General features: G+C 37.5%; 1 protein-coding gene across 2 annotated transcripts in view; it reads right to left on the bottom strand.

Moving 5' to 3' along the window:
- ANOS1 (anosmin 1) overlaps positions 1–26,603 on the bottom strand; it is a 128,909-nt gene that overhangs the window by 99,618 nt on the left and 2,688 nt on the right. For both annotated transcript variants that reach the window (XM_085052476.1, XM_085052468.1), the window contains exon 2: positions 4,441–4,488. In XM_085052476.1, coding sequence (XP_084908602.1) covers positions 4,441–4,488 — 48 coding nt within the window. The remainder of the gene's footprint in view (positions 1–4,440; positions 4,489–26,603) is intronic.

The raw sequence follows: 26,603 nt of genomic DNA, 5'->3' as shown, positions 1-26,603 counted from the left end.
TAGAAGCAACATAATGAAGCTGCCAGATAATAACATCTGTACATATAAAAACCATAATAGCATTTTCTACCCTCATGAGGCATTGGGAATTGCAAGTAAAAATGTATAAGCTTAGTCCCAGAAAACACAAACCTAACAACAACCACATCTGGGCAAAATTCTTCTCTCTCAACACTGAACACATAACTCTCAGAATTTCTCAGTAATGTCACTATTATGCTTGCAGAAAGAGCTAGAATACATGCAGATTTTATTTTGTGACTTTTAATTACAAAATCCCTATTTAAAAAAAAAGAAAAAAATGTTCTGAGATCTATTATCTTAACAAACCATAAACAAATCTCTATAAAAAAGCGTCAACAAATATTTTTCAACAGCAACACTAGACATTCTGGTTTAGGTGCTGGATAATCAACCAACGCTATTTTAAGAACTGACCTATCTACCCATCACTCTCTAGCAGCTGCCATCTCATCCAAGACTAATTTTTTTCTCTATGTTTACATTTAGAGAGAACTGTTCCAGTACTAATGAGTTATGTACATATAAACATATAGAAAAGTTATGTAGATATAAACGTTACATATAAACATGTTTCTACCTGTGTTAGAAACATTATGTTTGAGATGAAATCTATACATTACAGACACTACTTCATCGTCTATATAACTTGTACGTCATAATGCTTTAAAATAATCACTTAGGCAACTCAGAGTTTGATGTATCATAAAAAAATACGACTAGTTGGAAGGAAAAAGGAGGAAAAAGCCCAAAGTAGGTTTTATTTGCCCACCTACAGGCATAACCCGTGTCAAAATATTTAAAGACAGCCTAAAGATGACAGATATGAAAATACTTTTTGCAATATGAAAGCCAAACACTTTGCTGTGATGGAAGACTTTAGGCCAGCTTGGATAAGAAAACTAGATCCATCCATTTCCAGCTTAAATGTCTTTCCCTAATCAGACAATACACTCTGCAGAGGTTCTATTTTTAATTTCTCTGCTGAACCAGCTGTTGGCAGCAGGAGCAGTGGTTTTATGTAGTCATGTAAGTGGAAGAAAAGAAGAGAGTGTTGGTTTGTCTGGTTCTCACCCCAAATAAACTTTCAACCCGTGAGGTGTCTAGGAATGAGTAGAGCTGACTGAGATCCAAATGCTGGTCCAACAACTGTGTCAAGAAATAGTGAGTCCAGCTCAGTCCAGTCCACTTTCTTTTTCACAGTCTCCCCACATTGCTGTTCTGCTTCCTCATGCTTTTGTTTATGAGTCCACCTTTTCACTACTCAGCAAGTCTGACAGGCTTTTTGATCACCCTGAAGTCCTTTTTGATCACCCTCGAGCTACTGCTATTGCCACTTCATCATTCCCTATGTGGAATATCAGTAATGGGTAGTAGACTCAGGGCTGCTCCAGATCAGGAGTTTCCAGATGACATCCCTACCCAGGCCCCAGAGGCACCAGACCTTCCTATGGGTTGAGCCCTACTGGCATGTTGGGCCCTCTTGTCCCCTTAGAAAGGAATCATCTGCAACTCAGTAAGGCTAAGTTCAAAGAAAACAATGGACCAATGAATGAAGTTAGACAAAGAAATTTTGGGTTCAAAATCTATTTCCAAAGAAGTTTTCAAACATCATTGATCACAATGCCAATTTCATCTCAAGAGTGGAAGCCAAGCAGGCAATTGACAAGAATAAAAAAAAAGAAAGCCCTCAGTCTGGTTCAATGCTGTGCCAGTTGAGAAGCAGGAGTGCATGATGGCAGTGAATTAATAACTATTGCAACCAAAAATGACAATTTATGTAATAACTCTATAGCTGTACTAATTATAACAAAATATTTTAACATATTGAAATTACTCATGTCAAAACAGGGCAAGCATACAAGAACTCTCTTGTGTTTCATCTTGAAAAAAAGATTTCTGCAGAGATTTTATTAAATTAAATGCAAAATCATTGGTGCACATTTTGGTGCTCCAAGTCATCTGAGATATTTAGCAGAATCACAGAATGGGTAAGGCTGGGACCACAGTGGTCATCTGGTCCAACCATGGTCCCCATTCCATTAATTCCATATGCACTTTGGCCTTCCTTGCCTCATTTCTACTCACTCTGACAACCTCTCTATATTCATTCCAAGTGGCCTGACCCTGCTTCCATCTCCTGTGTATTTCCTGCTACTTGAGTAATGACAAGTTCTTTATCCATCCACACAGATCTCTTGCCCACTTTGCCCAATTTCTTGCTCATCAGGATGAAGGCTCATTCTTGAGCCTTGCAGAAGTGATTCCTTAAGATCAACCAGCTCTCCTGGACCCCTCTTCCCCATGGGACCTGTTCCCATAGGACTCCCCCAAGAAGACCCCTAAAGAGGCTAAAGCTTGCTCACCTGAAGTCCATGCTTACAATCACACTTGCTGCCCTGCCCCCTTTCTGTCCAACACTGAATTCCACAATCTCATGGTCACTGCAGCCAAGGCTACCCCCAACCTTTATATCTCCAACAAGGCCTTCCATGCTAGTAATAAAAAGGATGAGCAGCACACCATTCCTTGTGGAATCCTTCCCTAACTGTCACACCCATACAAACCTCCTCCACCAAGGTGCTGAGAAGCAGTGAAAGGAATTTGCATTTTTAAAAGGTTAACTCAATTCCCTGATCACTTTGAAAATTTCAGTTAAATAAGCAATTGTTTAATTTCACATTGCAAAACACAGAAAACAGAAGCCATCCTGAAAAGAGAACATTATGCTTATGTTCAGCTCTGCTAACAATTTGACCAGGTTTATATTTATTTATTTTCTAAATGTGGCAAAGCTGCTTTCTTAAGGAAAATATATTACCTTCCTGAGAAAGAATGAAAAACATTAGGGTACCATGACTGTAAAGCACATGTTAAGTAATTTAAAACATAGACAATCATTGTGTTTTGTAACACAATATAATATTAATTTGTAGCATTCTTGCACTGGTTTCAAGAGACTGATACAATTTTAAGATAAAATTCATAACAGTTTGTATGCACCTTATGAGGATTCCATAAACTTGGGAGTGACTGAGGGAGATATCCCTATAACCTCTACCCTGCTTTAAAACCTGGACCACTTTTCTTGTATGATTCCTTCTTTGTTGGGCAGACACAAACCATTGGAAAACCTTTCAGATTACTTACCACAATAGCTTTCCTAGCTAAATTTAAAAAAACTATTTTAGGATCACGGTGGCACAAGCCACTCATCCTTTCCTGCAAAGGCAATTCAGTTATCATGAAATGCATCCTTTGCACCTCTGTTTGGGTTTCCGAGAAGAAGAATTTTAAGAATAATAATATTTCATTGCAGAAGTGAAATCCTTAGCAGTGTGGCACAGCTAACAGGAAATGTTCCATTCTTTTCTTATACTGACATGGTTATATCCTGGATTTTAATACTGATAAAAGCAATCAACTTTGTTTTATTTACCTGCAATGGAACAGGAAAAAAATTGGCCCATGTCCAATCCCATTTTTGTCAGCAGATGCTAGATCAGTGAATCAGTAATCTCATTCTTTAAATGTACACAAGAAATCAACGTGTGTTAAAATCAAGGGTCAGCATCAGCATTTAACATTGTTTGCATTATTAAAACAACACAGAACAATGCTACTTACATGTAAACCAATTTTCAGTACAACCTTCAGGAATAAAGAATAATTACTGACATTAAAAGGCCTGAATTATTGTAGAAATACATTTTCAGGATTCTTAGACAAAAATACTACCTTGAGCATTTTCAGGCAATTTTTTTCAGGCAAATGCAACTTCTATGCCGTTTATGAACAGTCAGCAGCAAATGTGCAGTTTCACCTGACCCTTTAAAGCTCCTAAATCATGGCTGCTTCCATCCAGGCACCAGAGAAAGGCTCTTGCACAGGAGAATCAGTTGACAATTAGCTCACCCTTTAGGCTTTTGAGGTTAAAGTTCTAGAATAGGAAGAAGCATCAGTAGAGGCACTGGGATTTGTATGAAAAATATTTGCAAAGAATTCAGGTTCTAGATAAAAATTAAATACCTAAACTGAATGAAATGTTGAATGTTGAAATACGCTGGTGCTGTTGGAGGGATATTTTAAAGTTTTTGACAGTTTTACCCTCTTCTGACCAAAAATACTGAAAAAAACACAAATGACACACCAGTTTTTTGCCAGTGTAAACCTTGTTGTAATGAAAGAATTACATTGGTTTAACTATGCTTGATATGTATCCTCAAACGTGATTCCTTTGTCCTGAAAGACTAAACCACTTGATTTCAATTTTTGATATTTTATTATAGGTTGAGGTTTCCAAATAAAATATAAACAGATGCTTCTGAAAACAGGCTAAGAAGAAAAGCACTTAAGCTACATGCAAGAGATTGAAAGCAGTGAGGTAACATAAAAAACAGGGGAAAAAACAGAACTTACCTTTGAACACTGTTTATGATTCTGGCACCAAGCAAGTGACCCATTGTTCTGAAAGCCAAAGGAAACGTACATGAATGTTAATATTTCTTTCAGGCTAAACATGTTCACCCTAACATATTTATATGGAACACACCTTCCAGTTCTGCTTAGACAATGATGTTGTGCCACAACATAACTACTAATCCTGATTCCTACTCCCTTGTGTAGAGTAAAAGGCACAAGTGTAAAGTGAACATTAAAAAGTTAGGAAAGCAATTCACCAAGCAAGTCTTGTGGAAAACTGACCAAAGCCATCTTCCAGTCCATCTTTGTGAACGCTTACTGACCAGAATTGCTAAGTAGTAGACAAAAGGTAACACTTGCATTTAAGACATTGATATAGATTAGTAGTGATTCATGAACAGAAAGTCCATTAGTTGCATTTCAATATTGCATGATACTTAAAATAAATTGTCAAGCAAAGATAATTAAAAACCTTGAAGTAAATGGAAAATTCAATTAAATGCAACATGAGTTTCCCAAAAGTCATCTGTGGTGGTTTTATTTTATGTTTTTGAAATTAAAGTGCATTTCCCAGATAAGGAAACACTATAGCTCTCATTTATCGTGACTGTAGTAAAACAACCAATACCATATAACATGCAAAACAATATTTTAAGCTAAAGGAAAACAAAACATGATGAGAACAGAAAGAGAATTATGAAACTGGCACAGAGGTGAACAGCAACTTGCTGTTCTTCTAGAGAAGTTTCTCAAGGGTCAATTTTGGAAACAGTATTTCCTGGTTAAAAAGAAAAACACTGCTCAGAAAAGAGAAGTGTATGTTTGTGGTGCTAAAATATGAGACAAAATAATGATTTACTTTCTGTACAGTGGAAGATATCAGGAAGACCTTAATGACTGAACATGAGAAATGTGGTACAAGCTCTTCAACACATCCTCAGCAGACATACTTAGGACCTCATATGCATGTACTTCTTTCATAATTTGTAAGTCCATACTCTGGAAGCAGAATGGATGAAGATTCTGGTAAATTTTTTGTTTAGAATTGGACTACAGCTGTGAGGCCATGAAGGAGTAAAAGGACATCCTTTCATAGGAATTAGGCAAAGTATTCACACAGAGAATGTGACTGCAGTATACAGTATGCAGTATGAAGTACTCCAGGAAGAGGAATTCAGATAGGCCAGAATGCAAAGCACTAATACAGCAGCACTAGACCTTTCTATGTCTCTGGTTTTTTTTTCATTTTCTTTTACTTTTTTTTAAATTAAAGAGTGATGCAAATAATGGAATAATAATATACATATGTTGGTTTCATCTGAGATAGAGTTAATTTTCTTCACAGTAGCTAGTACTAGCTATACTTCGGATTTGTGCTGGAAGCAGTGTGGATAACACAGGGATGTTTTTGCTGCTGCTGAGCAGTGCTTACATACAGCATCAAGGCCTTTTCTGCTCCTCACCCCATCCCACCAGCAAGGGGGCTGGGGGTGCACAAGGAGCTGGGAGAGGACAGAGCTGCAACAGCTGATCCCTAGAAACCAACTGACCAAAGGGATATTTCACACGATAAGGTATCATACTCAAAATATAATGCTGAGGGGAGAAGGGGGAAGGGATGGATATTTGGAGTGATGGCATTTGTCTTCCCAAGGCACCACTCTGCATAACAAAAGGGATGGCTGAACATCTGCCTTCACCAGTGAAATAATTCCTTGCTTTGCTTGTGTGCATGGCTTTTGTTTTACCTATTAAACTGTCTTTATCTCAACCCATGAGGATCTTCTACCTTTTCCATTCTGATACTCTCCCCCATCCCTCCCACAGATCAACTGAGTGAGCACGTGTCAAGCTTAGCTGCCAGCTGGCTCCTAACCACAACAATACATAACTTTTTATGTATAAAACTCACACAGATAAAGTAAAAATCATTCTGTCAATGTACAATTCAGAAGGAGAAATAGATACATTAGAATGATTGTAACTGAGACAACACCAAAACCTTCTCAAAACTGCAGCACTGCGTTCTGATCTCAAAAAACGTTTATAAGCTTGAATACAGTGATTTGCTACCACAACTATGAAGCCTATGCTTTGAAGCTGGATCTCTCTTTGTGAATGTTTAAAAAGATCATGTTTGTGCATGTCTTCATAACAAAAGCCTCCAAGATGTGGCCAGCACGTCAAGGGAAGGGGTCATGGTACTTTAATTTGCTCTCACAAGCCACACATGGAGAACTGCATGCAGTTCCTGCATCCTCAGGACAAGAAAGTCAAGGACTTGTTGGAGCAACTCCAGAGGAGGGACACAAAAATTATCTGAGGACCAGAGCACTTCTCTATAAATGCTGAGACAGTTGGGGTTGTTCAGCATGGAGAAAATAATGCTCCAGAGACCTTACTGCAGCCTTTCAATATATAAAGGGGGCTTACAAGAAAGACAGAGAGACCAAGGCCTGTAGTGACAGAAAAAAGGACAACAGTTTAAAACTGAGAGAGGGTAGATTTAGGTTGGATGTAGGGAAGAAACTCTTTATGGTAAGGGTGGTGAGACACAGAAACAGGTTGCCCAGAGAAGTGATAGATGCCCCATCACTGGAACTGTTTCAATGACCAACATGATCAGGTGAAGGATCCCAGGGCAAGGAGGACTCGATGACCTTCAAAGATCCCTTCCAACTTCAGTCATTCTATAAGTATGTGACTTCAACCATTTCCATAGTCAGAATCACAGAATACTTTGGTTTTCACCACAACTCTTAATTTGAACTTAAAAAAATTTATGTATGTAATTTTTTTTCATATGAGCTGTAATGATAAAAAATTCTACTCCAGTATTACCAAAGAAGCTCTGGGGATGATAAATGTAAAGACACATCCACTCTTTTTCACTCCTTTCCACTTATTTGCAATTATTTTGGATAATTTTTTAAAAATCAGTTCATAAAATTTAATTTCAATGTTTTATGAAAATCTAATCTTCCAGCAGATTAAAATGCAATCACAACTTGATTTTATAATACCATTTTGATCTGTCATTACTGTAAAATTTAGCTAAAACTGAGATTTGCTAGCATAAGATTAGCTAACTATGAGCACTATGTCAGGTCAAACTCCTTTGAAAAGAAAGATATAAATTAAAGAAATAAAACTTTAAAACAGCTGTAAATAACATAAGCTATTGGGAATTCTTTAGTATAACTCTCAATGCTATATGAGGATTTATTATTTCCATTTACAAATCTAGCCAGCAGCAATGTTAAAACAATATTTTATGTGCTACCTTCAATTTATCCCCCTTTCTTCTTCGTATAAAATGTGACAGAAGTAGCTGATTGTAATAACAGATTAGTAGCAGCTCACCATTTTGTTTCAGTTACGCTGCTACTTTCCACTGAACTAGAAAAAGCACCTTTGCTTTTAAATTATATCTATTACTTGAGACAATAAAGCCGTAAATGCCCAGATGTGTAGCTCCCTTACTTGGTAATTCCAATGTCTACAACTGTTTTCATTTCTCTACTGAAAACTAGTAGCACTTGAGTTAAAAAGGAAGTCTATCAAAACATAAAAATATTGTTTAGCAACTTCAGCTTCATACAAACTAACATGATGGGAATGATCTTCCATTGTACAAGGAAAAGGAAATTCTACAGGCTTCCTTTGAACAGCAGGGTATTAGAGGAAGCACAAATGCTAAATGAAGGTTCTCCTCCACTCTGCATCCTAACACATGGTCAATCTCATTCCTCTGTGCTCATTGCTCATATGCCAGTGTACCTAGCTGAAACCATAATTTCAAACTAAGAGAAATTTGTGTTTTACCTGTAGCATTTTACATGCTCCCACATTCCATTCTCAGTTCCCTCATGTCTGTTTTTCTTCAAGGCTTATGCTGGTGAGAGTTTTGACTTAGTCTTTAGTGGTGGCTTTAATCTGCGGTGTAGGAAGGGCCTCAAGAAGCATTACATACCACTATTCCTGCCCATTGATAAGCCTTGCACAGTATCTTCAGGACAACCTTGAAGAACCTTAATCTGCATGCTGAAGAGAGCAAACTGCACTCAACAGGGCAAACTCCAAGTACCCTATTGTCCCAGGCCTGACACATCATATGAAAGATGTCAGGTAGAAGAGACTAAAGCAGTCTCCAACAGCATACAGGAGATGGATTAGAGGAGCTCAGGTCACCCCCTGAGCCCCACACACTTTCAATCCTCCAGGAAAGAAACTGTGGACAAAGTTCAGGAATCAGACTTTCAAGGACCAAGGCTGTTTGATGTGTATAAGGACAAAAGCTTATAAAATAAATTTTAAACAAAACAGGAGGGGGGGAAAAAGTAGGTAAATATTACAAGACTTACCATTCAAATTTTTAAAGAAAATATATGCCTCAAGTATTTTCAATGGCACTGTTAAATTGACCTATCCAACTAGTCTTTCTAGGCCTCATTTCAGCAAGTCTATGTGCACTCTTGCTCTCCTTAGGTAAACCACAAATGGTCCTAAACAGTTAAGACAAACATCTGTATTCTGTGCCTTGAAAAAAGAAAAGCTGTGCAGCATCACTTGTAAGAAAAACAAATACATGCAGAGAAGCAAGAAAAATCAATCTTCTTCCATCTACAGAGGGTCCCATGAGGGAAAAAAGCTAATAACATTCACAAGCAAGTATGGACTGGTCCTTAATTGGAGTAATGGCAAAAAAACCCAGTATAAAATTACTTCCTTTGCATCTCTGTCCATAATTATGTTAGGAGATTATAACCCTCCTTTTGAAATGCCAGAGATAAGCTATGAAAATTAACTAGTCACTTATCTGCTATGACAGTAGCTGTATACTTATTATCAGTTTTGGCAGTCTCTTCTCCCCTGCCCAATAGTCAATCCATATTTGTGTGAAACCAGCGTCTCTCAGAAATGGCCTCCCCTGGCAACTTCACCAATTCTTTCCAAATGACAAAAAAGCATAGAAATAAACCTCTCAAATAACAGTAGCCGCTGAAGTAAAACAGAACATTTGAGTAGACAAATCAATAACTGCTGCAACGATGAATTTAAAAAGACAGGCTCCCAGTATACATTTTCCTTAACCTTTCAAAAATCTCAAGAGCATGAAATTAAAAGTAACAGTAAAGTATAACTTGTGCTTTACATGCATTTTCTGACTGCATGTTCACTGTGACACAAATTAATACAGGGACTTAATCTATGGCAGTGCTGTGTGTCTCCAGGCCCAACTCAGAAATGTGGAACTAAGGCACAAAATGGAATCAACAAATTCAAACTAGGCTTCCCAGCTCTCAAATACAAAAGCATACACTTAGGAATTAATTTCAGAAAAGTCTGTACACTTAGTGGGGAGAGATATCAAACCAAACAGACAGAAAATGACAAAGAAAAATATATTTCTCAAAGCCTTTCTGTCAAGATTAAACAGAAACTTGTTTCTTAAATGTATGAACCACAGTACCACCTCTCCTGAGCCCTGGTATTTAGTTATCCTTTTGCATATAAATAACTGGAACACATTTTTCTTTGAAAACAAGGCAGGAAAAGCAAATTTAAGCCCTAATGCACTTTGAGATGACTCCTAGCAACAGGCCGGAGTGAAGACTAAAACCTGGCCAGTGAAACCAAACCACTTTGTAAACATGAACAGGAGAAACATGGAGCTGGTAAAAGACAATGAAGGACCAAGGTTATAAAGCTCAGTGATGAGGTCCACCTCAGAAACAAGATTGGCTCTTTCAAGGAAAACCTATGAAAACATATTTTTAGTATTGCTGCTACTACATGCTTGTCCAATGTATGTCAAGTTTGAATACCATCCACTGGAGAAGACATGAATAGAAGAAGAACAGTATGAGATGAAACCACCCATAAAATACAATAAAACAGCAGTAATATTCTGATTCCTTGGCTTCCATTCAGGAAAGAAAAGAAGGAAATACAAACAACTGAAATAAATACATTTTGTTCTTTATAGAGTTTCTGATTTCACTGTACATTAGATTTTAAGGAAATTATTCCTTAGTAAGGGATTTCTATTGCCTTAGAATGGTTCTAATAAAGAATTAAACTGAAAAAAGTAAGCATTAACAAATAATAAATTGAACGTTGTTGTGTAGCTTTGAACCATTCCCATCCGTCCTGTCAGTAGATTCCAGGAAGAAGAGATCAGCACCTTCCTTTCTTCTCCTTCTCATGTAGAGAGCAATGAGGTCACCCCTCAGCCTCCTTCTCTCCAAATTAGCCCAAAGTCCTCAGCTGCCCCTCTCAGGACATGCCTTCCAGCCCTGTCACCAGCTTTTTTATCCTCCTCTGGATGCATTCAAGGACTTTCACGTCCTTATAAATTGTGGAGCCCAGAACTGCACACAGCACTCCAGGTGAGGCTGCAACAACACCAAATAGAGCTGGATAATCACCATTTTGAGCAGCTGATGGTGCTGTGTTTGATGTACTCCAGGATGGGGCTTGCTCTCTCAGCTGCTTTGGCACCCTGCTGATTCCTGTTCAGCCTGATGCTGACCATCACCCCACCACACCCTTTTCTGCAGGGCTGCTCTCCAGCTGCTCCTCTGCCACTTTATACTTGTGCCCAGCATTATGCAGAATCCAGCATCTTTTACTTGTTAAATTTCATCCCATTAAACATGCTCTAACCCAATGCTCTAACCTATCTAGATCCCTGTGCAAGGCTTCTTATCCCTCAAAAGAGTCAACAGCACTTCCCAGTTTGGAATCATGAGCAAACTTGAGAATGGTGCATTTAACTGCTGCCTCCAGAGCACTGATCAATGTATGGAACAGAGCTGGCCCTAGAACTAAACCCTGAGGAACACCAGTGATGACCAGACACCAGACAGATGTGCCCCATTCACTAAAACCCCTTCAGCCCTGACCTTCAGCCAGTTCTCCCAGCACACCATGAACCCACTCAGCCCACAGCTGCCCCTGGCATTCCCTGTCCCTGGCTCATCTTTTGGCATGCCTGAGGCTGTTGAGGACGCTGCTGCCAGCACCCAGCTCTGCCCACCCCACACCAGCCCCTCTGGGACTGCTCCCCTGTGAGAGGCCATAGCCTGCAATGAGGTCACCCTCAGCCCCTGGCTTTCCATGCCCTGGGAGCCAGCCTGTGCTGAGCCTGACAGCAGAAGACTGTGCTTCAAGGTCTGTAACAACATCTTCATTTATTCCTGGTGTGTAACTAATGTCCTTAGACTTTAGTTAGCAAAAGCACAAAGCAGAATTTCAACACCAAAACTAAATAAAGACCACCCAAACCAGCAACAACAAACAAACATATAAAACCTACTAGAACAAAACAAAAACAACAAAAAAAAATACTGCACAGAACTCTAATGTGAGAAAATGTAAGAGAACAAACAGCACTTAGTGCATATTAGTCACACTATTTAATATATTACTATCAGATAAATTTGTATTTCCTCTGCCATCTCATAAGTAAATACAACTAATTAAAAATAATAAAAAAGTACAACAAGTAACAGTACCCTGAAAAAGAAGTTGAAGGCAAGAACACATTTTGGAAGAAGCCCCTGAAGTTATTCTGTTACTGTAAGTAGCCTCTGTGATTCCTCACGTCTAAATCAAATATACATCCCCCACAGAAGCCATTTCTATACCACAGGTATTTAAACTGTGGAAAAGTCAATGTTGGTTACTGGTTAACCCAAAGGAATTAAGTTAAAGAGATGACTGAATGTGAGAAATACTTATACAAGTCATCAACCTAACAATTCATTCTCTGCAGTTTGCAAATATAAACCAAAATTAAATTATCATGGGTCATAGTTTGACTCACACTGCCATCTAATTTTAAACATCTGGATTTAACAACAGAAAATGGATGTCACAAATATTTTTTAGAAAGTCTTAATCAGGTTTTCTTTTGGATTTATGCTGACATTGCCATCACCTGTAATGTGCTAGCTCCTATCACAATGATATGGTGGCTCCTCTTGTAGATGAATGGCTACAAATAGAACTATATTGACCTAGGCTTTACATTGATATTTCCTAAACAGTTCATGCAAAGTCATCCTCAACCTTCATTGCTATTACAGACCAAAATAATAAAAGTCACAAGTTCACATGCACCAAAAGCAGAAAAAGATTCTTAGACCAGAGTAATTAAAAAGGAAATCAAGTAAAATCAGCAACCGTCACCTAAATCATGAGACACAACAGTATTTTTCCTCTGGCTGTCTTCATTAGTAGGTTGCTAGAAGGACAGTCATCAAAACCCAAAGACCATTACCAATGAAACAGCAAAAGATCAGTAGTTTTGAAAATAGACTATGTATTGCTTGGATTAAATTTGCATCTCTAAGTATGGGACACCTTTCCTCTTTTCAGAGCACTGTCTTCTCAAAGGCACAGAAAAACTACTAGATAAACACAAGCTGTAAAAACAAATGAGCCACAGGAATCCTTGTGTCTCCCACCACACTTGTGAGTTATGACTGCCTTCTTGTGGTTTCACAGACTTCACTACTACCACTTCTAAGACTGATCTCAACTGTGGTCTTATTCTATTTAGCAGAAGTTTTTACTGATCTGTAAAAGAATCCAGATGAAATAAACTTCACTTCTCTGTGCAATAGGAGGAATTAAATATACTGACATTAACTTGATATTAAAGTTCTATGTTTAATCTCAAAATATACTTGGGCCAAATTCTGAACATGTGTTTTGAGATTGAGATCCAGCTGAAGTGGACAGAAACTAATCTAATAGCATTAATACGGGAAGCAAAATACGGCTTGCCAGCTACTTGTTTGTAAGCTCTATTTCAAAATCCCCACCCTTTCAAAACGCTAATGCACTTTCCCTGTCATGTCATAAAGTAGATTAGCTATACTTATGAAATAATGAGACAATAAAAGTATATGGTGGCTCAAGGATATGACAGAAGTGGAGCCTTGGGAAATTAACACCAAAAAGAACAAAATGCATTCTAAAAATGTAATGGTTACTTATGTAAAATACAATATAAACGTAGACATACATGACTTATTTTAGTATATTTAAAAAAAAACACAAATGGTCCACAAAATACTGTAATATTCAATGTTTCAGAAATGTTTGCATGCTGGTTTTAATGCTGATTTGATTTTGTAACTGAAAATTATAGTCTGTATTACTGCTCATTCTGTATAATTATGATATTGTTGGTTAGTTGGGTGACTCCCAACAGCATGTGATGTGATATGTTTGTCACAGGCTGCATTTGCCTGCACTGCCTACCAACAGATCATTCCAGAATCAACTACAAACTCCTAGGAAGTCATGAAACCACAGAAACACATCTATTGAGCAAAAAACCTGGTCTTGACAGGCTTGACGTCTGCACTACATATACTCCAACTTCCCCCTTCCCTTCAGCTATTTCTAGTTTGGTCCCACAGACACAATGCCCATTAGTTGCTAAAGCACATTAGGTCCCCCTGGATTATTTCTCCCAGTTATGTTAATTCAAAAATGCATTGCATGAACTGTCAGACTATTCCATGAAGTGAAACAAAAGCTGATCATGATACTTAAGAGACTCACTCCCAAAGCAAACTCTGATTCACATTAAATCACTAATGTGTGGATGCACCTCAGACATTTCTAACACCTCCGAAACACACAACAGTAGTAATTCAGTGTTTCTTATTACACTAAATTTTCCTCAAAAGCCACACTTTCCAGGCCATTCGGGGCAGCATTCCCTTCTGGACTTGTAAAATGCTTAAGGTTCTGCTGCCTTACATCATTAAGAAATTAACCACATACACATATACACAAAAAGAATACCAACCACACATTTTCATATCATCTAAAATGTCTATTATAAATAGTCCAACCATAAACTACACAAATATGGGACATTCCATGCATGTTGCATTGTCATGGAGTAATTTCTGATTACAAAAACTGCTAAATGCATTGTACTGTACTACATGCTGGCCGGGTGATGTTTTACCGTATTTTCCCCTATTCTGTTCTGGTATGTATGAGGGACATTATTATATTCTACACTTGTAACTTTGGCAAGAGTATGGGTACACACCTGACCTTCAAACTCAGCAGCTCTTCAGTAGCCATGTTACTATGACTCAGAATCAGGTGCCATCAAATTTTATGCTCACACTCTTGGGCTTAACATACTACTTATTTCCAATATAATTGCATGAAATTCACATGATAAATTTAGGAATGCATTTCCGTTGTCTTTGGCATGGGTTTACTAGTTTACAAGATACTAAGTATTTCAAGCCACAGTAGCAGCTGTATCCACCACAAGCTGATGGATAAATATATACTCGTTTCCCTTTTAAAGAAAAACAAACAAATAAAAATATAAATTCCATGCAGCACCTTTCTCTACAGAAAATATTATTTGTGACAAATATCTCCTTATTCCAATTGTCCTGATGTACTACTATAAAATTTTTCCCCTTTGAAGGTAATAAACTCAATAAACATCGTTGCCAATATGAATACTATGCTTCAATATCCAAAGTTCTTTTAATATTTTTAAAGCACGTAGTAAAGTATAATCTCAGCAGTAAAACACAGCACAAATAACAAAACTATAGATACAAATAACAAAACTATGCAGTCTAAAATTTGACCACAGTTATTCATTGGTATCTCCAGAGACCTATTAATATTTGCAACATTTTCTATACAAAAATCATGTTTTGGAGGAATTATTGAAGTGCATTGCAAAGCTCTCAAAAGCAAAAAGTGCAAAAATTAACACAGTCCTTGGAGTTCTAACAGTTGTGTAAACAATCTTTGGGGATCCTTTTTTTCCATTTTCCACAGAAAACCTGGCTCAGTGAGTGAAGTGCACCTCATGAGACCTGGGATTTCCTAGAAACATTTGCAAAAGGCTTCTGTGGCCATTCAGGAATTGGAGAAATTTTCAAATAAAAATGACCCTTGGACTCAAACAGAATAGCCTATCTGCAATCTGAGCAAAGACCAACACAACACTGTTAGAAGTCACACACAAAAATCACCAGTCTTTTACCACAACAGTTTAAGCAGCATTTCAGAAAGAAGTCTTATTTCCCAGACATATTTTTAATAATTAATCTTTCCATACATCTGCCTTCATTTGGTGCAGAGAGACAGAAAAGATGTAATGTGTGCAGTTTAATAAACCCGCAACTTTATTGTTTCATATCTAAAGCACAACCCAACAAAAATCACATCAGGCAGGTTAACACTCTTTTCTCCATTGCTCCTATTGTTTGGTCCTTGACCTGTCCCTTCCCAAGCTAGCTCTCACTTCTGCAGAATGCCAACACACAGGGCTGCCAAATCAAGCCTGTCATAAAGACTAGTAGATGCCAGTAGCATCTGCTGACATACCACACATCACATCACTAACTGAATGTCCTTCTCCGAATTGTGTCATGCAAGCAGAGGAAGTCATGATGTCCTTCTCCAGACCAGTCAGTGCTGCTGTCTTTCCCCAGCTCCCAGACCTGTAAGCCGTGTTGGTGTTCTTGTGCAGACCACATTTTTATTCCTATCCTATTTTAAGGAATGGTAATAGCTCCCACAACAGCAGAAGTTGTAATGACTGTGCTGACAATGGATGAAAAACAGGCATCAAGTGAAGGAGCACATGGAAGGGTGTGTGAGTCTTTCCCTTTTCACTAGAAATTTAACAAACCTGCTAACCTGATCCTAGCTGGGACTCTGGCCATGCAACACTGACAGTATATTCCTCAGAGAACCAGCCTTTTAATGCAAGTTACAATAGATTCTTCCAGTTTTCCCAGGAGCTTCTTCAGTTTAAGAAGTGTATGCTACAAGAAATGTATATTCTATGGGACAGTTGCTGCAGTCCAGTGTTCTAGACCACCTTGCAAGCAACCCAAGGCTGTGAAATGACAGATGAGAGTGGGAAGAAATCAACATTAAATTCTATTGAGAACGATATACTAGAAATACTCATGCAATTAAATATACAGGGATATTAACTTCATCTTTCTACAGTGAAAATCTTCAGTGGAAGATTTATGTTGCTTCATCACATCGGCATAAAATTTCCCACAAACATGAAAGCACTTCATATGTCAGGTTTTTAGAATACAGTCTTATAACTAGCTAATGAAGACATACCATAAAAGGAAAATAAATCTCTCTTCAAGGCAGGGCTGAAACATTTGTCATTAACACATCTGGTTACCAGAGACATAGCTGTTATGCAGAGCAATCATTTGCTGACAGGTCCATCATGTTTCAGACCTTTCCGGCACCAGGTGAAAGAGTTAAAAATTAAATCAGGTTAATTTGCATTGAAGCTATTGAAAGGCTTGTAACATGAGAGACGACAAAGCACAGCCTAAGTCCCCACCCCAGCCACAGCATTTTAAAGCCTCCAGTTAATGTAAACAATTGGATATGGAATTTCACTGAATTCCACTGCAAGGATCACACTGGCTCTGAAGCTTAGCATTTGCTTTTATATCTTTAATCTAAATCAACAGCCACAAAAGAAAACCATTGTAATATATATCCTTAAGCTCATAAAACATGGACAACTGCAGTTAATACCAGTTCTCAATAACTTGTACTATCAGCAGGCACTTTATATTAAGATTTTGTTTCTCTTTCTTAAATCACCTTTTTTTGCAGAACTGACAAATATTTCAGTTGTTCTGTCTTTGGAAACTTTGTGACACTGGTGATATGCTCCAGGAATTCTACATCACTATAAAGTTTCTTTCTATTTTACTAGCCTTCTCACCTGTGTAAAGCAATTAAGAAAGAAAGACAGTGAAGGGGGTTCTGGTACTACAAGTGATTGATAATATTCAAGTTTCTTTTTCATTGGACTGAGGAACTCTCCTCGATTTACTTTCTCAGTGGGAAGTTCATGGGTGAGAACAACTTAACTGAGGCTCGATCTATACCAGATGGATCTACTAGGTATGACTAAGCATCTCAAAGCCATAAAAAATTGACATCTGCTCCTATTATGAAGATAATAAGCCATGATTGTTGATGAAACTTACAGGGATACTTTGGAATCCCTGAGGGCACCTAGATACATGGAGTAACAACCAGTAACTGGGCAATATCTCATCTTTTACAAAAATATTTGTCTACTGTCTTTAGTGCTACTTAGCTCTGGTTACATCAATAATTGCTCCAACCTTCCCTTGTCACCTGAAAGAATCTCTTCTAAAAATATTTAAAGGTGCTTTACAGCTAGCAATTCACTTTTACTTTGTCCTAAGGGCATAGTATCATTTATTACCACTCTGAATTGTAAAGAAAGATGTCACGATACAATAAGATGGTATTTAGTAAGTTCAAGTTAATAGTCTTTAAACAGCATCCTGAGAACTTACTTGATTTTAATCTATAAACTCTAAACAGATATTTCTAGTATATTTTCACTGGCTGAAGTTTATTTCCATTGAAACCACTAGATACATTACTATCAAGTGTAGGGATATAAGACTTGGGCCAGAAATCAAAGCTCCAGAAAAATCCTGTCTTAAACTATTAATTATATAAATTAAAGAATCAGTATCAGTCAGAAGTCTGAAAGATCTCCAGCTAAAGAAAACAACATGAGCTTACACTACATTAGTTTGTAAAGCTCTTCAGCCTTTAAAACTAACCAAGTCATGTCTTCTATTCCAAAACAAAGGCAGCCAGCATGTCCTTTAGGAAACTGTAAATGTTCATTCTTTTCTACAATTTGGAAAACAGCTGAGCCTAAGTTTAACTTTCAAGTTTATTTCACATTCCTGCTCTTTTTTCGGCTTAGGAAAAGGACAGCTTTGAACACTGGAATAAGACTTGAAATAATTATTGTTTGCTGTTGCACATTTATTGTCACTGAATATTTCAGCTTCAGTATTGTCTGGTGCTCAAACACACGTGTGTGATTCTATGAATAAACTAAATCTTTTACAATATGAACTAATATGCTGCATGTGCAGCATGTGTGCATTCCTACTCGGTCAGGGACGATACACTGGATAGAAAACCCTGAAATTTACCAAAAGCCTACTGTCTTTTACATTGTTTATTCAATTTTTTAACTCAAAGAAAAAATCCAACAATAAACTCCCAGCTACAAAAATCTACATCATCTTTCCTTATTTATTCTGACAAACATGTCCTATAGCTGCTACTAAATAATATATGAAGTGACACACTCTTCATTAGTTGGATTATTTTTACCTCTTTGTGTCAGTTTGTCTAATCCCAAATGTTTCTTCCACCTACTGCATATCCAGACTGACCAATGGTTGGCTAATTCTTTATCTCAGTTCATAGTTGCACAGAAAGAAATCTCAAAACAGAAGAAAGCCTCAAGCTCTTTTACTTCCAGTTCCATTCCCAAAATTGTTAGATACAAATTAAATGTCAACATATTATACACTCTCTGTAACTAAGAAAAATGGAGGCAGATAATGGTGTGATTCATTATTGCCTAGTTGTAGTTACACAGTAACATGATTTCATTGTTGTCAAAGGAGCTACAACCATCACCTAATAGAAAAAGAAAAAAAAGCACCACACTGTTTAAATAGTTTCTATATAGTGATACAAATTCTGGGGGAAAAAATGAAAAAAAGCCACTGTATTAGGACATCAACATCATCATACATTGTTACCACCCTTTCCTCACTTTTTGCTGCTTCACATATTTGTTCAGCCATGTGCTAAATTCAAAGGAAACCCAAAGTCTTACAGCACTGAGGTCAAGAAATGAATTTGTAGTGTCTGAGGCCTGACTGGAATGTTCCAGTCCTTAGCAGTCAAAAAGCATGATCAGTTAAATACAAATTATGTATTGCCCTATGCTCACGGCCCAAATCACTAGAGGAGAAATCACATTCATGTACATGAAACTGTGATTGCTTTTTTTTTTTTTTTTAATAATATAAACCACTGTGAAGATAACTTCCCTAAAGAATAATCCATTACAAAAAGAAAAACAGAACTATCCTTCTAAATTCTCGCAAGAATGGCAAGGAAGGTTAAACTATGTTTGCACTAGACTACAGGAGTACATTATTCTCATCCAGTCTTCACCATCAGCCACAATTTCTGACTGTCTGGACAGAAGACACTTGCTCTGAAGCAATCCTATTTCCTTCATATTATCTTATTACAGGATCCACAACAGCTAGATTGCAGCCCTCACAGGCAGAAAAAACAGACTTCGCTACCTTGGCCAGGTCTGCAGTTTCAGCTGTGACCACTTGAGGAATTACAGTGGCAGCAGCTTGTCTGAGTTCTGACTTGAAAGACAATGTCAGCTAGAACTTCGTTGTGAATTTTCTTAGAGGTTTTTCCTGTAACTGACCTTTTCATTGAGACAAAAGGATTTTCAAACACATTTTTACTATGTTACAAACGAGAAAAAATCACGTTTTTAAACCAAGTAAAACTTCAAGCTGCTGAGAAAGAGAAATAAATATTCACAAGAAATTTACAAAAAACTCTTCCTACACACTCATTACATCTGTTCTCTGTTTCCATAATTCCTTAATTTCAATTAATCACAGAAAATTTTACAGTGCCCTCTACCCCCACATGACTTCTCCTTCCAACATTGTGAGCCTGCTGGAGTTCACCTATCTCCACCTTTCTCCCTTCTGAGACTCTGTCTCTTTTCTTCCTCTTTCTTCTACAAGTTCCAGACACATGCCTTCCTCTGGAATCTCAGCTGCTTACCAGGGGAGTCATGACCTTTGCAAGCTTGAGACAAGTCTCTTCTTTTTTAAAGGAATGTAATGTAACATCCAGACCAGGAAAAAACAAAGATAAACATGTAGCATCCTTAAAGATATAACAAGTCACAGGGTTGGGGTTTTCTAGCAAAAAGGCATTTTACTCTATTACATACATAAATAACTTTGTTGTCATACCTCTTTGACAATATAGAAAGACACAGTGGTGAAAATATGGTTCACAGAAGACAACAGAAATTTGATTGAAACTTTGGAAATCTGGAAATATCTTTTCAGTGGATGGAAACTAATGTGGGATTCTGTTTAATCAGAGATAAAAGGAACAGTACTCTACTTTCAAGTTTGAAGGGTCCACTTACCTTTCAACACCCCCAGTTCTCCATCTTTGTGTCCTGTGACCTCTTGGTCATTTAAAGACTGAAAGACGGATACAACTGCAGTTGGGACACCAAGTTCCCAGCACTCTACTTTGTTGATAAAGGCTGCATGGACTTAGTGTTCATACATGGATCTGATCCAGGGGAAATCAACAGAAGGCTTTTCATGGACTTCAAAGGTTTTTGAAATATAAGGTCTTACAAGGCCCAGCTGTGGGAAAGATCAAAAAATGAAGATTCTTGGTGCAAACGCCTAGGCAAGTGCATTTTTAGTGCAAGGTTTACATTTGCTAGGCATCAAGTATCAATACAGATAAATACTAAATATCAATACGGATGTGTCTGTCTTCTGTGGGATGTTCCTGACACTGTCATTAATCCTACTTTCAATCGTTAAAAATATGAATAGTAAGTTACAGCAGTTTCTTTTTCTGTTTAAAAAAGTTGTCTATGTACTCAAATCCAGTTAGTCATAGAGAGCAAAAATTCACAGAGAATGGCCAGTGGAAATGTAAGCCAGCTTGTGAATAATAATCTCTACTTGTAGATACACATATTCAGCATTCAAGAAGTTGGCCTTTGCAAAATGACAAATGATGAGCATCTGGAAAATCAGTCTGCTTTCCAAGCTGTCTCAGAAATGTAATGTTTTGGGGTTTGTTTTCCTTATATAGTACTTCCTAAATCAAATACATTCAAATAAAATTAAGAGCACTAGTTAATCACAGAGACAACCCATATTCAGACAACAAATAATGCTTTAATAATATTTTTAACATGAGCACTATCTATCTGAAAAACCTTTTCCTCTGTATTTAGTGGGTATATCTTCCAATGAAAAAGGATTTACATTTTAGAACTGACAGTGTTTTTCTTTCAGAATTTTTTTAATGCTTTTTGAAACCAGCATCTCCTCTCCCTCACGAACATGATTGTGACATTAAAGCTATTCCTTGGCAATATTTTCTATACAAAAAATGTCTGCCTCAAAACCTACTAGTAACATTCCTGTTGGGTTTATTGCACCTGGTATCAAGAACATTTACCAAATTAGCAGTGATTTTAATTTTATGAACACAAGCATAAACAACCTTTTTCTTAATATGTAAGAATACACAAGTAAACATGAGAAAAATATCTTGGCAACTCTTATTGCTCAATACAATTGTTCACCATTCACTTACATTTTCATACAGTTCATTTGATTCGCATTTAAACTTACACTTGAGACGCAGAAAAGTATTTTATTTTAGGAAAGCAATGGGCAAGTGTAAGGTCCCAAGTCTGAGTAATCAAAACTACTAGAAAACTATGACCAGGCCGTGTAAGCCCCCACACTCATATCAAGCAATCACGGAGGCCAAAGAGATTTGAGTCTGGTTCTATGAAAGTTAATGTAACCCCCACTGATGTCAAGGAGGTTCATACCAGACCAGGTCACAAGAGCAAAGACTAACTATGCTCAATTCCACAATATGGTGAAGAGTGAAGCTGTTTTCACAGATGCAACCATTGTAATTCAAAACAAACCTTTCGTCTTCACAGTTTTTACCTAAGATTCTGATAGATGTGTGCACCTCTTGTTCACAACTGCAGATCTCAATAATAAGAGCACACCAAATGCTGGAATAATTATCCAGATTATATGCCATATGAACTTTAAAAACAGGAGAATGATTGGGACTTTTAATGAGTTTTGAGAAAAACATAAAGTAATGACAAGTGCTAAAATTTGTCTATGGAAACAGATTAACAGCAGTGCGCTTTACAAGACATATGAAAGTCAGAATTATTGAACACAAGGGCTATTTTTGGAAAGGAGATGAGTACTGAAATGGCAACAAAAGCAGATGGCAGACATCTTCACATTTAGAAAAGGTTGTGAACATGTCCCAAGAGATCTAAGCAAACTCAGTGTCTGGGCAGCCTGTCCACTGGAACTGAAACCTTCTGGGAATAACACACTACTTACCTACTACATCTCATTACAAAAGTACCACGTATCTTTTCAAAAGATTTAATGAAAAACAAGTCACAGTTTCAGAATTATTTGAGATGGTTCAAATAAATGGTTTCTTCATGATTTCCAGCTTCTTTACAGCAGAGCACAGGGAGACACATGCACCCTAGACTTTCAGCCTGGCCACACTTTTTCCAGCTGGAACCCATTGCAGATTTTTGCAGGTGCAGTCACTCTAGAGTTACAGGCAATTTGAAGGCAGATGTGTTGGCATTTAGACAACTAGCTTCCTGACTTGTAGGTGAAATCTGGTATTGCTTATCTAGAAGTAATCACTTGCACACTATTTGCTTGCAGATATAAAATCTGAGAACCTTTTATTACTTACTTAAAAGAATTGCCTGTTTTTCCTCACAATCTTCAGTTTTCCTGACAGGCAACAGTCCTTCTACAACAGTAAAAACAACCTCCTACCACCATATAGTTATCAGTCATTCAATACAAACTTTTAAGGCCTTACTCTTCCCTTTTACTGCTGCTAAACATTATGCAACATATGGCTGTATTAGCTTAAAACAATATTTTTCCATACTTTCAAAAACAATTTTGAGTTACCCTTGGCTCATCTAGCTTAGTACTAATTCCTAAGTACTAAATCATAGTACATTACTATTAGATTTTCACTAAACCACATTTACAAGGGGAAAATTCCCTCTAATGTACCTCCATATATCACAAAACTAGCTTACCACTTGAGGGATGTCTATGTTGTATCAAAATTTTCAACTATAATTCATCCACTTCTCAAATAAGTCAGCTTAGGTATGAACACAGAACCCCTATGTGGCCAAGGTCATCCACGTTGTTGCTTGTATGTTTCTAAACAGTGCCCATTTTAGTCAGTTTAACCAATCTCTCATGAGCCTGTTCAAGCAGCAATCACAATTCTGGATCACTAGACATGTATACATCTCCATGTACCTGGACTTACCCCTGGAGAGTAAAGAAATGGATTTCCCAAGATTCAGTTTACTGCTGAAGATAACCCCCTTAAAAAAATGTAAAACTATTGTGAGATGTACTGATATCTAAAAGCATGGGAAAAATTTGATTTGACTTAGCATTAGCATTTTGGTTTTAATGCATTGACAATTATAAAAGGTCATACATGAACTCATGTAAGAAAATGTAAATAATAAAAATTATTCTAGAAGTGTGTAACAATATTTAGCAAGCATTATATCTTTAAAATGTAGCCATTCCTGTTCTCTGTTCTAGTCACTCCTCCACATCTGGAGTGCTAGGTCCAGCTCTGGGCTCCCCATTACATGGAGAGACATGGACTTAGTGGAGGCAGCCCAGAAAAGGGATTACAGTTTCTCTCTCATGAGAAGAGGGTAAGAGAACTGGGAATGTCTAGCCTGGAGTAGAAAAGCCTCAAGGGCTTCTCATCCATTTTTGTAAGTACCTGATGGGAGAGAGTAAAGAAGATGAAACCAGACTCTTCTCATTGGTGCCCAGCAACAGAACAAGAGGTGATGGTCAAACTTCAAACATGGGAAATTTCATCTGAACTTGATAAAACACCTTTTTTATTACTGTGAAGGTGGTTAAACACTGGAACAAGTTGCCGGGAAGTGCTGTTCAGCCTCAGCCACTGTCACTCTGTGAGCATGTGGCTGTGACCTCTCCAGTGACTCCACACCACAGGAACAATTTTACTGGCAACTATCCCAGATTCTCAGGGCATGCTCTACCCCCTCTCAGCTTTTGACTGAGTAAACAAGACTGACCACTCCTCTGTCTTAACTAAATTATCAAGTTGCATATATCAAGCAGGAAGACACTTGAGAGGTCTACAACAGATGCCAACTAAGACAAAAGATCAACAAGTTTACAGGTAAACAGTTTGCTCTCCATAACATTTTTACGCTGCACCTTTAGCCTCAGCAGTTACACTGATGTTCAAGTTCTTAATCGCTAAGAAAATTTTAATCATGCCAGTTTTAAAACACAACTCAGATGGCTGGCAGTAGAGGTTAAAATCCAAACTGTTGTTTCACGCAACTTGAAAATAAAGCACTAAAGGTCACTATCATGCCTGCTCTTCCAAAATGAAAGGAGTCCATCCACAACTAATATCAAAAATGGGAAAGGCTATATCCACAGATAGCAAAGCAAGGAATTTAGTCTCACTCCACTAAAACAGGCAGGTTATGAGAAAAGCCCTAGCAAAACTAATCTGAGTATTCAAGCCTCTTGTCCAGCTAGCTGTATGAGGTCCCTGTTTGTATCCATACCCTTTTCAAGAAAACAAAAACTTGTGCAGTAACTGACCTCATCTTCATGAGGGCTTTACCTACTGTACTAAGTTACTATAAAACTAGATTCACAAATAAACTTTGAACACACCAGTTTAGAATTTGTACCCTTCTCCTGAACATCAGCTAAAACACTGAGATAGGAACTGCCTTAAAAAGAAAATGTTGAAGGGAAGAATATATCCAATGACATCACTTTACAACCTCTGTCACTAAAATAGTATGCCTTTTTCCACACAGGATTCACAGTCTTGGTGTTTCTTACGGAGCCAGACACCTTAGTCCTTCCTCTAACTCCAAACCAGAGGAGGAATCACCTTTCCCATCTCATAAGGGCACTTTACTAACACTCAGGCATGGTGCCCTAGATAACACCCAAATGCACACAACACTGTTTATGACATAGGACTGTAAGCTTCAAATCTTTACCTTCTCCTCCTGAGTAGGCCATTTGATGGTCATGCTCTTGCTTACTGGAAGAACACTCTTGCCACTCTCCCCTGTTCAGGTGCTTTAGAGAGAATTTTGTCAGAAAAAAAGCCCAGCACAAGGATGTCTACTCTGCTTTATCAAGGTAGTGACCCAAGAATATGGACAGGTTCCAGTGAATGCTCCAATTATTGCCTCATACACGTTGTGCAACAGTCATTGTAAAACCCTAGTCTCAACACCCAAAATGGCTAAAGGTAAGTACTCTGAACATAGGGCTAGAGAGATGAGTTCTCTTTGCCCTTACTCTTTCTAGTCACAAGTCAATGAATGCATCATTCAGTGCTGTCCAGGGGCCTAACTTACACAGTTGGGATAAAAATGCTTTCTCTCATCTGCAAAATTTCAGAGCAAGCTAAAGGCCACCACTGAACACATTCCAGTAAGACAGAAGAGATATGTTGCAGAGCCTTCATTGAGAGATTAAACAAAATTATCCACCACAGATGAGTATGTAATTAATAAGTTGTTACACAGAAGAAGAATCCATTGTGATCCTTTATGCTTTCATTTTTTCATTTGATAGCTTAGGATGAAAGGATTTTGTGCTAGCATGCTTTCTGCAAAAGTTCATGGCTTGTAGATAGGCCATAGATATAAAACATACATATTTCATTGCATGTAAGACAATTGTGGTGTGTAACTATCTAAATGACCTTACATATCCTTTGGTATAACCTTTACATGGAACACTATCTCCCAACACTATCCCAACTGGAAAAGTCCCCTGGCCATGGGGATTTTACAGGAAAAAGAAAGCATCTGTGCCTCTTCAATAAGCATTCTGAAGATCAAAGATTTTTAGTTTAGGTGATTCTTCTTCTAGCCCACAACAGTAGTCTACATGGAAAAAAAAAAAAAGTATATTATTTGACCTATGCTTCAGTTAAAATAATTTTCTACTGACAATGTACCTTGAAAATAGGCTTAGAAGTGCTTCTCAAGTGTAAATTAGCAAATAGGTGTTTTAAAAGAATACCTCTCTTGAACTCTTCAAAACTAAGGACATTAAAGAAAAATGGGTGAAAATTCTCTGTGAGAGGAAGAAATTAATTAAAATCTCCCGTGAATATTTTGGAAGTTGGAAAAATATTAGTTGCCATTCAAACAGGAGCCAGAAGGTATAGACTTAACCCAGAATTCCTGTTCATACTACCTCATTCTCTTTAAAATTTGTTAGTAATGGGATTTTAGTACCATAAATTATGTGAAATTACATCTCTCCGAAATTTTGGGGATGTCATCTCTTGCAAAGCAT

This window comes from Lichenostomus cassidix, chromosome 1 (assembly GCF_008360975.1).
Source record: "Lichenostomus cassidix isolate B80296 chromosome 1, HeHo_3.0, whole genome shotgun sequence".
Classification (NCBI taxonomy): Eukaryota; Metazoa; Chordata; class Aves; order Passeriformes; family Meliphagidae; genus Lichenostomus; species Lichenostomus cassidix.
This window is presented reverse-complemented; position numbering and strand designations above follow the sequence as displayed.